Below are 15,688 nucleotides of genomic sequence, written 5' to 3'. Positions count from 1 at the left end.
CTCTCTGTCTCTCTTAATCTGTCTCGCTGTGTCTGTTCCTTCCTTTCGCTCTGTTTTTTTTTTTCTATCGCTCTTCCTATGCTACTTTCTTTCAGTATTCATCCCTTCATCCCTGTAGCATTTGTTCTTTCTCTCCCTGTCGATTTATTCTCTTCTCTTACTCTCACCGCCTGTCCTTTTTTTCTCTCTCTCTCTGTCTCTCTCCCCTCTCTCTCCCTTTCTCTCTCTCGGTTTCTTTCACCTGCACCCTCATTCTTCCTATGAATACCAATCCGTGTGTTTGTCTCTTCCTTGTCATCTCTCTCTCTTTCTCTTTCTCTGTTTCTTTCATCTACCACTTCCTGTCAGTGTGTTCCATTATCATCTCTCTCTCTCTCTCTCTCTGTTTTTCTTTCTGTCAGCTTCTCTTGTCTCGTCCTTTATATCACTCTTACGTTAATGATATTCCATCTATACCCTCACTCTGCCTCACTGTCTCTTACTTCATCCTCCTCTCCCTCCTCTCTCTCTCTCTCTCTCTCTCTCTCTCTCTCTCTCTCTCTCTCTCTCACTCACTCTCTCACTCGGTCACCCTTTATTTAATTACCTCTTTCTCCATGCCACCTCCTCTCTCCAGCTGTCCGTCTCCCTTCCTCTAACTGTAATACGTGGTAACCCTTTCCCTTGTGTCTCTGCAGCTGGACCAGGCATCGCTGGGTCTGAGCCGCGAGTTCCTGCTGAAGGGTCTCTCGGACAAGCGGGTGGACGCCTACTACCAGTACCAGGTCGATCTGGCAGTTCTGCTGGGCGCCGAGAGGACACGCGCTGAGCGCGAGCTCAGGCAGTCCCTCGAGTTTGAGATAGCTCTGGCCAACGTGAGTATATGGCACATTAGGTGGTTAAGGGTACAGTTTGATTCACAGTCATGCCAACCTCAAACAGGTCTGAATAATTCCTAACTCAGAAACAACTTTGAAGAGTTTCCATTAAAATCAAGGTTGCAGTATCGTACGTTAGAAAATCATGACAACATAATAAGTTGAGTCTTCACATTGGAACCATGGACCCACTCGTTTTTCAGGAACACAGACACCGAATATGAACGCTGATGATGTGTCGTCGGACCAATGTCCATGTACTAAATACTGTGTTCCAGAGAGGTATGTGAAACTTTGAGTCCTGTTGCAGGTATTAATTCGTAGAGGGAACTGTAAATATACATTACTTCAAGTCACTCACTGTGATTCTCTGAGGACAACGACGGGCTGTGGCAGTAAGAGACACGAGACTGGAGAGCGCGCCACACGGCAGCAGGCGGTGGAGGCGGTGACGGCGCTGCCCTCGTGTAAACACAGCCACACGGTGGTCACTGTGGTCTGGCGGTAGTGACTTGAGTACTAATCAAAACCGGGTCCTCGGTTTGAGCGCAGTCACTGCTTCAATTATGAGTTATAGTCATCGACAATGCTGGCTGAATATTTATGGCGTAAGGAGTCACCGCAGTTCTGCCAAAGGCCTCGTCAGAGAGGAGAGAGGAACAGCGAAATGTGTGAGGCACACTGTGGCCCTTTATGTGGGAAACTATACACAAAAGCGAAAGAATCACCAATTTCCCATAACATAAAGATGCAGAAGGTTACGGCAGCCACTACATCATAAACAAACACTGCGTACTCTTATGGCGTAGGTCTGTAAATGAAAAAGGGTAGCAATGATCTTTCAAATGTCAAAGGTTCTAGATTAGCTACCCATTCGTCTGTCAGAGAGGACTGCAAGGGGGTGTAGCTATTAGAAAAAGATGGAATAACTAGAAAAAGGGCAACATTCTACGATTCGAGGCATGGAATGTGGTAGGCAAGGTAATCTTAAAATTGCAAAGATTCAATCAAGAAACAGTGGGTGCAAGTATAGTAAAATCAAAAGACAAGGATTTCTGATCGAACAGACATATAGAGTGATATTAACAGCAGCAGATGACGGTTTATCGAAAGTAGGATTTCTTTAAAATAGGAAAGAAGGGCAGAGAGTGACTTACTTAGAACGGTTCAATAATAGGATTATCCTAAAACGAAGCTAAGGCAAATAGAAACCAGCAATTGTTGAGTAGGAGTACATATCGACATCATGAAAAGAAGAGATCACAATAGAGCTCTCAACAGATGCCAACATGAGTAACTTAGAGGTAGATATGCTCGGAGTAGTGAAGCACATTAAATCACTTAATAAAAGCAAGATTTCCGATCTAGATTACGTACTAATTAGGCTCCTTTCAGAGAATGCTAATTCCCCTAGTTTTCCCTTTACATGACATAGAAATCCTCTACCTCACTTTTGTAGCTATGAGGTAGTGTACCAAGTCTTAACTTCCTCCCTGAAACGTGCGTACATTTTCTGTGTCATTTGCCCATCGCTTGGATAGCAATATATGGTCAATTTTCTTTGTCTCATTCGTTCCTGGAATTTTCCAGATCATTTTGTGAGTAATTTTTACTTCAGAACCACCTGATTACTGCTTTAAGACGATTGGAAGCTGCGAACTTGGCAAATCTCAGATCATTAGTGTTCATTTAATCAAGCAAGCTTTCCTTGCCAAAATGGGCGTAGAAAGTTTCTTCTACCCTGATCCATAATTCAACACTTCTTCAGCTACGCAGTTCATTGCTCCTGGCAGCAGGGAGGCATGTACCAAATTTAACAGTCCTTGTCACATCCTTACTCTTTAACTCATTTTGTCTTTGGGAGGACAGTTCGGTTCTTTCTCTTAAGTTATTCCCAGCAACATTACTTCCAAGGCAGGGATGCTGGCACTCGGCTCAGCCTCTTGTTGTTCAGATTACCATTTCTCCCGCTCTCCTCTGCCTTGATCCCCCCTATCACTGGGTTTAGGTACCCAATCTTCCAGAATGTAGACAGGTTGTGCAACAGAAGAAATAAGCAAGACTAAAATGTCACCAGCGAAATACAAGAGTTAACCAGGCTGTGCATATTGAAAAGAGGGTACAAAAGGCGAGGGTATGCAGAAGAAAGAAAAGAAAAGCCTTAAAAAGAAAGATAGAAGACGTGAAAGACCATTATAATAGTTATGATAGTGTAAAGTTTTATGAGAAGTTAAAAGAAGGAACACAACGATACAGATTAAAACAATAGGGTGCAAGGATGAAGATGGAAACGTGCTGACAGAAAAGGAGAAAGTAATGAACATATGGTGAATATATTTCAAAGAAATGCTGGAGGATGACTGCAAGAGTTATACCGTACAGTAGAACTGAAAACAGAAGAATCACAGATGGTGGTGAATTGTGAAAAAAATCACAGATCTCCAGGAAATGGCGGAATAATTGCCGAACCGCTAAAGGGACGAAGCATTACTTCACGCAAACGGTAGATAAACTTTTCTCTTTAATCGGGAATCAAGAAAGAATTCCAGAAGACTGGACTATAGGTGTAATCCAGTCCGTATATAGCAAACGTGACAAGGTATGTTGCTCTAACAGCATAGTGATCCCTCTGTTGAATGTGACACATAAGTTTTTATCCAAAATCCTATATAATAGACAAGCTGCATATGTAGGAGATATATTGGTTGATTATCAATGTTGCTACAGGGCCAGTGGACCAACTGTGGACCAAATATGCGTACAGAGACAAATAGAGGAAAAAATGGGTGATTGAGTGTGTGTGGATATAGGCTGAAAGGTTCAACCCGTTGACCAAATATATTTGAATATGTTTGAATATAATGTAGTAATCAACAGTATCTACGTGGAATTCAACCAGTTCTTCGGAGTATAAATAGGTAAGACATGTTAGAAGATATACACTACTGGCCATTAAAATTGCTACACCATGAAGATGACGTGCTACAGAAGCGAATTTTAACCGACAGGAGGAAGATGCTGTGATATACAAATGATTAGCTTTTCAGAGCATTCACACAAGGTTGACGCCGGTGGCAACACCTACAACGTGCTGACACGAGGAAAGTTTCCAACCTATTTCTCATACACAAACAGCAGTTGACCGGCGATGCCTGGTGAAAAGTTGCTGTGATGCTTCGTGTAAGGAGGAGAAATGCTACCATCACGTTTCCGACTTTGGTAAAGGTCGGATTGCAGCCTATCGCGATTGCAGTTTATCGTATCGCGACATTGCTGCTCGCGTTGGTCGAGATCTAATGACTGTTAGCAGAAATGGAATCTGTGGGTTCATGAGGGTAAAACGGAACGCCGTGCTGGGTCCCAACAGCCTCTCATCACTAGCAGTCGAGATGACAGGCATCTTATCCGCATGGTTGTAACCGATAGTGCAGTCACGTCTCGATCCCTGAGTCAACAGATGGGGAGGTTTGCAAGACAACAACCATCTGCACGAATAGTTCGACGACGTTTGCGACAGCATGGACTATCAGCTCGGAGACCATGGCTGCGGTTACCCTTGACGGTGCATCACAGACAGGAGCGCCTGCGATGGTTTATTCAACGACGAACCTGGGTGCAAGAATGGCAAAACGTCATTTTTCGGATGAATCCAGGTTCTGTTTACAACATCATGATGGTCGCATCCGTGTTTGGCGACATCGCGGTGACCGCTCATTGGAAGCGTGTGTTCGTCATCACCCGGCCTGATGATATGGGGTGCCATTGGTTACACGTCTCGGTCACCTCTTGTTCGCATTGACGGCACTTTGAACAGTGGACGTTACATGTGTTACGACCTGTGGATCCACCTTTAATTCGATCCCTGCGAAACCCTACATTTCAGCAGGATAATTCACGACCGCATTCTGCAGGTCCTGTATGGGCCTTTCTGGATTCAGAAAATCTTCGACTGCTGCCCTGGCCAACACATTCTCCAGATCTGTCACCAATTGAAATGTCTGGTAATTGGTGGCCGAGGAACTGGCTCGTCACAATACGCCAGTAACTACTCTTGATGAACTGTGGTATCGTGTTGAAGCTGCATGGGCAGCTGTACTTGTACACGCCATCGAAGCTCTGTTTGACTCAATGCCCAGGCGTATCAAGGCCGTTATTACGGCCAGAGGAGGTTGTTGTGGGTACTGATTTCTCAGGATCTATGCAACCAAATTGCGTGAACATGTGATCACATGTCAGTTCTAGTATAATATATTTGTCCAATGAATACCAGTTTATCATCTGCATTTCTTCTTGGTGTAGCAATTTTAATGGCCTGTAGTGTAATACTCCTTGGCATACCATCCAAATATATTTCTATTACTAAGACAATCTTGGCAGGTACCAAGGCAATGGTGAGAGCGGATGGGAAATTAACCGGCTGTTTCATTATCGATAAAGGAGTTACAGCTTGAACTTCGGAGCAATTATACGAAAATTGCAAATATTTGGACACATAGGAATAAGGATCAGACAGCTGGCTGCATATACGCATGACGATGCAGTTGTTAGTAGACGAAGGATGTCATTAGAGAGAGTAGTGGTAGAACTGAAAGAAGGCTCTTAGCATATAGGACCAGAAATTAATGAATCAAGAACTAAATACATGAAACTCCGTAGGACAGGGGTCAATAACTTGGACAATTGGCCAGCAGTAGGTTTTAATTTTCAGTATGTCGAGGATTTTGAGTACCTAGTGGCTAATATTAACAAAGTAGGTTCCATGTGTACTGACACAAAAACTCGCATTTTAAGGGTAATAGTTATTATCGTACTCTGGAAAGCTAATGACGTCTAGAATGGCAAACTAACAGCTAAAATTGATTATATATAAGATTATAATTAGGGCAGTTGTTACATATGGATGTGAAGCGTGCATACTAATCAACAAGGATGGAAAAGAACTCCGAATTTGAAAGAAGAAAACTACGGAAAATTTATGGATGGTTCCAAAATAATGATTGTACCTCGACAGCAAGGACCAATTATAAGCTGCATCGTCTCAAATAAGGAGCTGATATTGTAAGGCTAATTAGAAGTAATAGAATGCCTGTCTGGGACATGAGGTGAGGATGGAGAACACAGTAACTATAGAGAAGGTCTTCCAGTGGAAACCGACAGGAAGAGAATTAAAAGGTAGACCACGTAAACGATGGCTGGACGACGTGGAAGAAAACATCACACCCCAGAAACCAGAGGATGCCGGCCGCTATGGCCGAGAGGTTCTAGACGCTTCAGTCTGGAACCACGAGATAGCTACGGTCGCAAGTTCGAATCTTGCCTCGGGCATGGATGTGTGTGAGGTTAGTTAGGTTTAAGTAGTTCTACGTTCTAGGGGACTGATGACCTCAGATGTTAAGTCCCATAGTGCTCAGAGCCATTTGAACCAGAGGATGGAAAGGGAGAGTAAACGAGAGGGCAGAATGGAAGGGAATTGTTAAGAAGGTAAAGAACCACGCAGTGTCAAGAAGCCATAAGAAGAAGTGATACAGGGTTCTAAGTGACAGGAAGGGGGAAACCCTTGTCCCTATTACGGAAATTGTCTGCCAAAGTAATTTCACTTGCCTCCTTGTTAACAGTGTCCCAGAATCCGCACGTACCGACAAATATCACAGTCTCGTCAAATTTCAAGCCGCGTCCTTCGTTTGACTGAAAATAGAGTTTGAGTGCGATACATAGCTGGCGGCAGTGTTGTAGGGTAGAAGCCCAATGTAGGACGAGGGTTTCCCTCCTTGGCACTGTTTTCAGTGGGACTCAGCAACAGCAGCAGCAGCAGTAGCAGCGTCACCCCTCAAGGGTGACAGGTGGCTCGCCGAATTATCAAGTCATTTTGATGTTAGCATGCGGTAGGAAACCCGAAGAGACAACCTAGAATTATTATAATGCATGTAAAGCCTATGGAGTAAGTAAGTAAAACCTTGTATGGTTCATTTACTTACAAGAGATGTACAAGTTAATTCTATAAGACAACAGTCATTACAGTCTTACTTATTTATAATTAGTAATAGTGTAAACACTTAGTGCAGTAAACAACTTACTAGAGTTTAAATTCACGTCCTGGGGTATCCACAAATAGTAGATTTTCTTGTTGGATCCGTGTGAAGCTCACCACACTATTTCTGGATGTGCGGCAGAAAAGTTTCGAACACATCCATCGTGGTTTCCTTTATGTATTTTGGGCATTGTTAACTAAGAAAACATTTAGAAAAATTCTGAGATGTAGAAGGAATGGTAGAACTTGGTCAACGAGAATGCTGAAATAAGCGTCGTGATTCGAATTTCCAACCCCGACTCCACACTCCATAGACTGCGCGTGAAACACCTCTCGGACCGTCGCTTCACACGACGCCTGGCCCCATTTGAAAAAAGAGGCGAAACTGCGACTCAGCGGACCACACTTTACGCCACTGAGCTTACGCAGATTCACGTGGCGCTGTGAGCAGTGACCTATTGCGAAGTAGAGGCTTCAAACGTCAATTTCATGGAGATCCCTTTGCAAGATTTGCTCATCCACTGGTTCAGAGGACCTGTCTTCACTGGCAGCAGCAATTGCTGATGGGATTAAAGTCGACTGTCTTTGACAGGGTGTGACACTCGTCGCCGGTGCTTGTCAGTTGGATCATTTTGCGGCGACAGTTCTTACGCTGTGTTCTTGATTAGCCATTTTTCTCTATGGCTTAGATTCCTGTTTTCTGTGCCGTTTTCACCTTTTGCGTGCTTAGTTGGCTTCATTTTTATATTTTCTCGTTTCGTCTATCAGGTTCAGTATCACATGTGTTAACCGAGTATTTGTACTGAACGTTGCCTTCTTGTGTATTTGATTGTCCACTTCTTTCTCTATATCATCCTTCAAAGCTACCCAATTGTCTTGCATTATTTTCCTCCATTTCAATCAGTTGTTGCTTCATGCTCCCTTTGAAATTATCCACAATTAGTAGTTCTTTAGACTGTTCCAAATTCCATCTCCTTCAATTTTGTGCAATTACTTAAGTTTTAATCTGTAGGTAACACATGTTTTGTACACCTGTAATTGCTACAATTTTCTTGAAGTCTGATAGGGTGAAGTGGGCACAAGAGTAGTGCTCCTGACACGGTCGCCATTGGTCCACAGATGTCGCTGCCGAAGGAGGCTCGACAGGACCAGACGCGACTGTACAACCCGCGCACCGTGGAGCAGCTGCAGCGCGACCACCCGTCGGTGCCGTGGCTGGAGTGCCTGCGGGCGCTGCTGCCGCCGCACGTCACCGTTTCCGGCGACGAGGTGCTCGTCGTGGCCGTGCCCTCCTACCTCAAGAGCCTCGAAGCCCTGCTCAGCCACACTCCCAAAAGGTACGTCTCGCACTGTCCGAGTTCTTCCTGCCTCTGGGCACACAATTGTACAGTGCATCACGGAGGGTACAACATATCTGTATTAGCAGGCTTTTCCTATTCCATTTGCGTATTAGGAACTGCCTCATCGCAGCACTGACGATGTGGGCTAGAGAGCTTGTATGTCCCTTGGAAGCTAAGAGCTATTTCTTCGGTAGCATAGCTAGTGACAAGTCTAACATAACTTTACAGGTTTCATCATAGGAGTCAGACAAAGTGTGCTTCACAGCACTTCATTGACTTTGTGTTCCGCCTCCCTCCAATTCTTTTCCATCTCCTGGTTTCCCTTCCAACACGTACTTCACCAGTTTAGGAAGCGGGAAACGTCGAAACACAGTCAGCTCCTCTATCGATGAGACAAGACAGTGTCACAGGCAGTCCGAAGCTCATATGAGGAGGAAGGAGAGTACGTGAGTGAATACTAGGTCTTTAGGGATACACTGCTGTCGAATAGGTATATCCTTCCAAACACAAATAAAGCTTTTTCAGACATGTCATTTGTATGTGAAGCCAATGAATCCTGTTCTTTGTCGAACAGGGTGAGGGCCAATGACTGGCTCCTAAAGTCTGATCCTCTCGTCCAGGGAATGGCAAGTCCAACAGAAGAGTTCTCGGATCTGCCAGATGAAGGTTGGCCATCGGCTTGAAAACACTACACTAGAAAAAGTTTATCGGGTTAGAAAGCCAATAAATCAGTTTCAGACATCGCATAGGTTAACTGGAAGACAAACGCAGCTACGTAAAAGGATAAACTGTTTCATCATAGATGCCTGGAACGTTCTCTACTGCCCTGGGGCTGCTGTGACTGTTGCATCCGAAATGTAACATTATAAAATGGCTGTAGCGGCAATATAGGAAACTAGATAGGCAAAAGGGTATGCGAAGCAGATGGGATATGGAGGAGGATCGTAGACAATTTGGGATGGGTATTGCAGTCAGTAAGAGCACGGTGAACGAAATAAGAGAGTTCGAAGCATTGAGCAAACGTTTGTCATACATTACAATCAAGGAGAAAAGCTGTGACAACCTTTACCAATGTCCATGCCCCTACTGAAGACAAGACAGATGGCGAAAACGAAGATTTTTATGAATAACCAGATCGTGTTTATAAATAAGACCCAAAAAGGAACATCCATGTATTCATAGTTTATTGTAACGCAAAAGTAGGAAAAAGAAAGTGACGGGTCTCCGACGATAGGGAAGTAAAGCAAGCAAGAAGAAACCAACGATAACGGCTTCAGGATGGTTCCACGTGCCGCTATAAAGAACATGATTATCTACTCAACAACATTCCCATATAAGGAAGTTCATCTAGGACAGGGGTGGGCAATTGTTTTGGCTAGGGGGCCACATTATAAACACAGAGGTTAGTGGAGGGCCGTACCTTATAAACCTTTCACTTCTAATGCCGTATATATACTGGCAGTATATATATATATATATATATATATATATATATATGCAGTATTCCCAAAAACTTTATGAAAATGCGAGTTTTCTTTATTTCTAATCACATATCACACACAGAGTTGCAATTTTGGGTGCAGCAGTGAAAGCATTAAAATGCACTGATTAGTTAGCTTTACATTTCATAAAAATATCATAAAAATCATTAGATATAAATGAAAGAGTCAGAAGAAAGCGGGTATAAGTATACTTCTTATAATTTTGATAAGACTGAAGTCACTTGTACCTCTTTCCTTCTGACATCCTCAAATAAGATAGTTGTGTTCAATTTCATTTATTTTGCTAATTTAATATCATCTCCAAGTACATTAAATTTTAAAACAAGTTTAATTTGACAAATGCATCCTATCACAATTTGCAAAATTTTTTTGAAATCAGGAGTCAGATTGCTAATTGATATTCTCATCACAGCCTGCAAATTACTGCCTGTTAAACAGCTTCGGTATTTGCTCTTGTTGATTTTTCGAGCAAGAAAAACTTTGTTCGCAAATATACATCGATCCAAACATGGAGAACATCTTGCCTGCAAATTTCTTGATACATGGACATTTTTCAGCTGACAAATATTTATAAACGTCAACTAAAGTTACAGCACTAAACATTTCTTTCACTGCGTGATCTGCCTACATGTCAGTCAGTTCAAGTTGCAGCTCCTGTGTTGCAGTGTCAATATCAGCAGTGATGGGATACGACAAAACATTAAATTGAGGCTCAATTTTCTTAAAATCCTGAAATCTCGTATTAAACTCAGCCTCTAAACTCTGCAGATAATTCCTAATCTTAACACTTCCAGGTACTTTCTGTTTCCCTAGTAAAGGGAAATGACAAAATTTGCCTTCATTTGCTTGCCTTGCAATCAGACATAGTTTTGTTTTAAATGCTTTGACATGTGTCCACATTTCATGAGCAAACAACACCTTTCCCTGCAATGTCACATTCAGCTCATTCGGTTTTTCAAAAATATCAGCTGCAAACATCATCTCATATCTACACTCTTCACATCCTATTTTTGCAACAAAATCATGAGATATCTCCTTATTGTCCAGAAATAAAATTACTTCATCCTGTAATGCCTAGACTCTTTTTAATACTTTGCCCAAGCTCAACCACCTCACACTGTTATCGTAGATTACATCTTCATGTTCTGCCCCCACCTCGTCAAGAAGAGATTTGAACTGTCTGTGATGGAGTGCCCTTGCTCTGATTGTGTACACAACACCAACAACAGGATCTACCACATGCTTTAAGTCTAGTGTATGTAAAATACAATGAAAATCCAAAATATCACTGTCTGTGTCTTCGGCTTGTAACTTGTTTTTTAAAAGTTTCACCATACTTATATTTTTCCCACAGAAAGCTCTGGCCCCATCTGTTGTAATGCTTACCGTTTTGTTCCAGGATAAGCTACTAGTTTCCACACAATTAACAACACATTCTAACAAGTCCTGACCAGTGGTTCTATCTTTCATGGATACTATACCAAGTAATTCCTCGGTGATGACGAAATGTTCATTAATTCCACGGATAAAGATGAGTACTTGTGCAGTGTCTTCAATATCTGTGCTTTCGTCCATTGCCAGTGAAAAACAAACAAAATCTTCGGTCACAGTCTTTAGCAGGTGTTAAAGTTCGTCACTTATTAAATCAATGCGTCGCGCTATAGTCCTCTTTGACAACGAAATGCTCTCAAATTTGGTTTTAACCTCAGGACACAATACACTTGCACACTCTACTATGCACTGTTTAATAAACTCGCCATCAGAAAAAGGTTTGTTTTGTTTACTAAGGTTACAGGCGACCGTGAAACTTGGTTCTGTAGCACTATTTTGAAGCGGTGTTTGCTTCGTAAATAACGCTTGTTGCTTCTTCAAGCGTTTCACGAACTCCGCTGCTTTTATTTTTCGTTCTTCATCTGAAAGTTTGCAGCCAAAGTCACTGTGTTTTGTTTCGTGATGTTTCATATTGTACTCCTTGAATACGGCAACTGTATCATGGCACAGTAAACATGCGGCTTTATTTCCTGCATCAGTAAAGAAGTATTTGGTCGTCCAGTCTTCATTAAACAGACGGCACTTATCACCGACTTTACGCTTCTTCTTAGGAATCATGACTGCACTGAAGTACTCGTAAAAAAAAAAAAAATATTACGTTGTACTGCTGCACAGACAAAACACAAGTAAACCACCCGAAAAAGAAGAAAATTGCTCTGAACGTCGTACTATTCACTCGGAGCGGGAGAAATACAGCGCTCCAATCAGCCACCGCGTGGAGCATAAATTTGCGCCTATAGCAGGATGCACCGTGCTATTTTACGTGCCCGTGGTGGCTGATGGTAGTGCTCCCATAATCCACCGTGCCCACATGCAGATCGGTTGTTTGCGTGACTGTAGAAACATCTGTCGGTAGTACGCATTACCAAGTAGCGTAAACACTCGCGGGAAATTTTGTTTTTCCTATGATTTTTGTAAATGTCTTGGCGGGCCACACAAAACCCCTCCGCGGGCCACATAGATCGTGTTATGATAAACATGAAGCACAATCAAACAGTTCAAATGGTTCAAATGGCTCTGAGCACTATGGGACGTAACATCAGTGGTCATCAGTCCCCTAGCACTTAGAACTACTTAAACCTAACTAACCTAAGGACATCACACACATCCATGCCCGAGGAAGGATTCGAACCTGCGACCGTAGTGTACGCGCGGTGCCAGACTGGGGCCCCTAGAACCGCTCGGCCACACTGGCCGGCGGTGAGAGCAAAACTAGTCGCAGAAAAGTTCAGGTTTGAAGAGAAAACAAAGAATGGAAACACAGGATTTCGTGTGATAAAATTAAAAGGTGAGGAAAAACTAAAGAGTTCGAATCAGAAATAAACAACCGTTCGATGTACTACAAAATGCAGATCATAAAGAAGGCGTGGAGAAATGTGGCTCGCTGTGAAGACATCTGTGAGAGACTGCAAGACGTTGCTTGCTTTAATCACAAATACGTCAGAGAGATACTAAATGTTATTATCTTTTCATGAAGAAAGGTATTATCTTCTCAATAACCTTAAGATCGTGAGGTACACCATTAATTTCTATGGATCAAATTAGTGAATTTACTCATGGCACTTTTGTTGCCCATGTCTCTGGTCACTTTCAGAACTCAAATTAATAATGAAACTAATTAATTTGATAAGATTGGACCTGTAATTGCTGGTGTATCCATGTACCACCACAATAAAATAAAAACAGTGAATGATCGAGGAGGTATGAATGAGAACAGTGGCGTATTTAATTAATGAGAAGCTCTATTAATCCTTTTATAACAACAACGAGCTGATAAATCGTACACAAAAAAATGACGAACACAAATCAGAAAAGGGATTGTGTGTGATTGGCAAAGTATACATTGGAGTGGAAGCTATACAAATTCTCCCCTGAATTAAGGCCTTTTACAACGCAATCTGACATTGTTTACATGAATTCACTATGAGACCCAACTCTGTTCAGATGGAACCAACTGCTACCAAGTATACCACAAACTATATTTCACCTGAGAACAGGGAGATGTGAATATCATTTAACACCCCTGCGCCGGTGCACAATCTGTTTAATGAACTTCACGAGAAAATATCCTTCACCAGTGTACTCGAAAACGAGGGCCGTCAGGTAAACTTCCTTGACTTGTAGCTCACAGTAGAAGAAAATAAAATCTCATTCAATGTTTGTCGTAAAGAAACATATATCGCTCAGATCGTACCTGCATCTTCCATGCAACCACAATCTCATAAAAACGCTTTCTTTCACTGTGCTACTCGTAGAGCTACTTCTATTCCACTCTCGAAAGAAAAATTCGACGAAGAAATTAATTTAATCAAAACGATAATAGTTAATAGCGAATGTGAAGCTGGCATAGTGGATGACATCCTTAAAAAGAAAACTGTTAAAAGTGTTACTTCACTCGCCAGCTCTATCATTGAAGCCAAGCTAAAAAATGATTTTTCTGTTCCTTTCTTGGTGCCCATCTCCTATCATGTTCAGCACCTTCTTCGTAATAAATACTACTGTAATGTACCTTTTCAACCAATAACAGTTTTTAAAAAATGTATTCGTAATTTAAAATCGACTCGTTCCCCTTTGGAAGACTCTGGCGTCTATAAGATTTTCTGCACCATCTGCTCTTCTTACTACATAGGACAATCAGCACGTACCTTTACAATCATCTTTTAAGAAAAAATGGCACTAGCGCTAAAGCTGTTCACGACATCAACATTTTGTACACCGAGAAGAAAGAGCGTTGATTAGATATTCTTGAAGAGTTAGAAATTTCTAAACATATTTCTCGAAATGATGGCCTCATTTTTAATGATCAGCTTCAATTACGCTATAAAAACTTCTTCAACGGCATAAAATCGTTACTTGATATTTGACTTCGTGTTACTTCAAGCAGTTACCGAATTGTTTCTTTTACCTAAGTCTACTCATAATTTTTGTCTATCTAATGGCTTATACTGGCTGCGTTTCATGTCATAATGTTACTCTACGTGCTGTCATTGAGCCCCGTTTGTAATTCTATAATGTCATTTTCAACCTTTAAACTGTACTTCTAAGCTCTTATGTAGACAAAATGTTACCTTGTCTGCTATTGTCAAGAAAAATATTACCTTTTACTTCATGTATTAAATAATGTTCATAATAATATTCGCCTGTCCATATTTTGAATGTTAAGTAGCCAGTTTGTATTTGCGGCTACTAGATGGCACTCTTGGTGTAATATTCACCTGCGCGCAGTTGCTAACGCGGGCGCCTCAGTCTGTTGCTACCTGGGGCTTGACATGAGTGAGCAACCCATAGTTGCTTGCCTTCCATATATTCTTTTTAAAAATTTTGCAACGAAAGCTATATCACTTCAAATTATACATGACATGTAAGTACTCTTTCTTTCTTGTTCTGTTAGCCAGCACTTACTCTTACATAAAAAAATTTCCCATAATTTCTGTACTTGTGTTAGAGGCCACTTTGAGTGTTTTACTTCTGATGAAGGCAGTCATAGTAGGGTCGAAACCAAGTCAAAAGACTTAATTTCTGCGACCGAGGGCTGTTATTGCTTTACTTTGCAGACGCTCGCTGATCATGCAGCCTTGTTTAAAACTTTGAAATTTGCAGAAAATGTCATGAGACAATATCAGGCTGGATTTTGTCCTAATTATTCAACTAATGGCAACGTGCCTGCTCTTAGGCAAATTCCTGCGAAATATTTGGAAGGAGATACCAAAATACAGGTAGTGTTCATAGGTTTTCGTAGCACTTACGACAGTATTCACTGAGACAATCTCTGTGAAACCTTGAAGGAATTGCGATTTCTAAATAAACTCACTGAATTGATTAATCAGGAGTGGTAGTACGAACTGTGGAACATACTCACAACCTTTCCCAGTAAGAACCGGATTAAAAAAGGAAAATTCACTGCTTGTTTCCCTACAGAAACGTAGTAATTTCTGAGCTGAAGCTAAGCTACATAACCCTGGATATAGGTCTGTAATTCCGTGCACCCTGTCTTCAACCCTTTTTGTAGACAAGAGTGACCTGCGCTCTTTTCAAGTCCCAAGGGGCTGTTATTACGGAATGAAAAACATTCTTCATAAGTAAGAGCTGGCACAGGAGTTAATTACACAATGTTTCCAATGTAAAATCTAACAGGTGTTTAGTTACAGCCTGGTGTCTTCTTCACTTTAAGTACTTTTAATTGTTTTACAGTACCGGAAGTGCTAATACCAACATCGGTTATTTGTCGGTCTGCGCAACAGTCAGTCTTTTCTGTGTTAGTATCGTCATGCATGAATAGATTTTTAAATGTGGAATTGGTCATCTTTGTTACCTGTCTCCTCTCCTCAGCTTTCACACCAGAACATTCATTAGAAACTGAATCCATTGTACGCACAGTGAACTGTCTGTCTGGTCACCAGCATCAACTCG

At 41.7% G+C, this 15,688-nt stretch overlaps 1 protein-coding gene across 1 annotated transcript in view; it reads left to right on the top strand.

The window, feature by feature from the left end:
• LOC124774229 (neprilysin-2-like) overlaps nucleotides 1-15,688 on the top strand; it is a 199,719-nt gene that overhangs the window by 79,628 nt on the left and 104,403 nt on the right. The window contains exons 6-7 of the mRNA XM_047249464.1: nucleotides 678-854; nucleotides 8,005-8,222. Coding sequence (XP_047105420.1) covers nucleotides 678-854; nucleotides 8,005-8,222 — 395 coding nt within the window. The remainder of the gene's footprint in view (nucleotides 1-677; nucleotides 855-8,004; nucleotides 8,223-15,688) is intronic.

The sequence above is a fragment of the Schistocerca piceifrons genome, chromosome 2, assembly GCF_021461385.2.
Source record: "Schistocerca piceifrons isolate TAMUIC-IGC-003096 chromosome 2, iqSchPice1.1, whole genome shotgun sequence".
Classification (NCBI taxonomy): domain Eukaryota; kingdom Metazoa; phylum Arthropoda; class Insecta; order Orthoptera; family Acrididae; genus Schistocerca; species Schistocerca piceifrons.
This window is presented reverse-complemented; position numbering and strand designations above follow the sequence as displayed.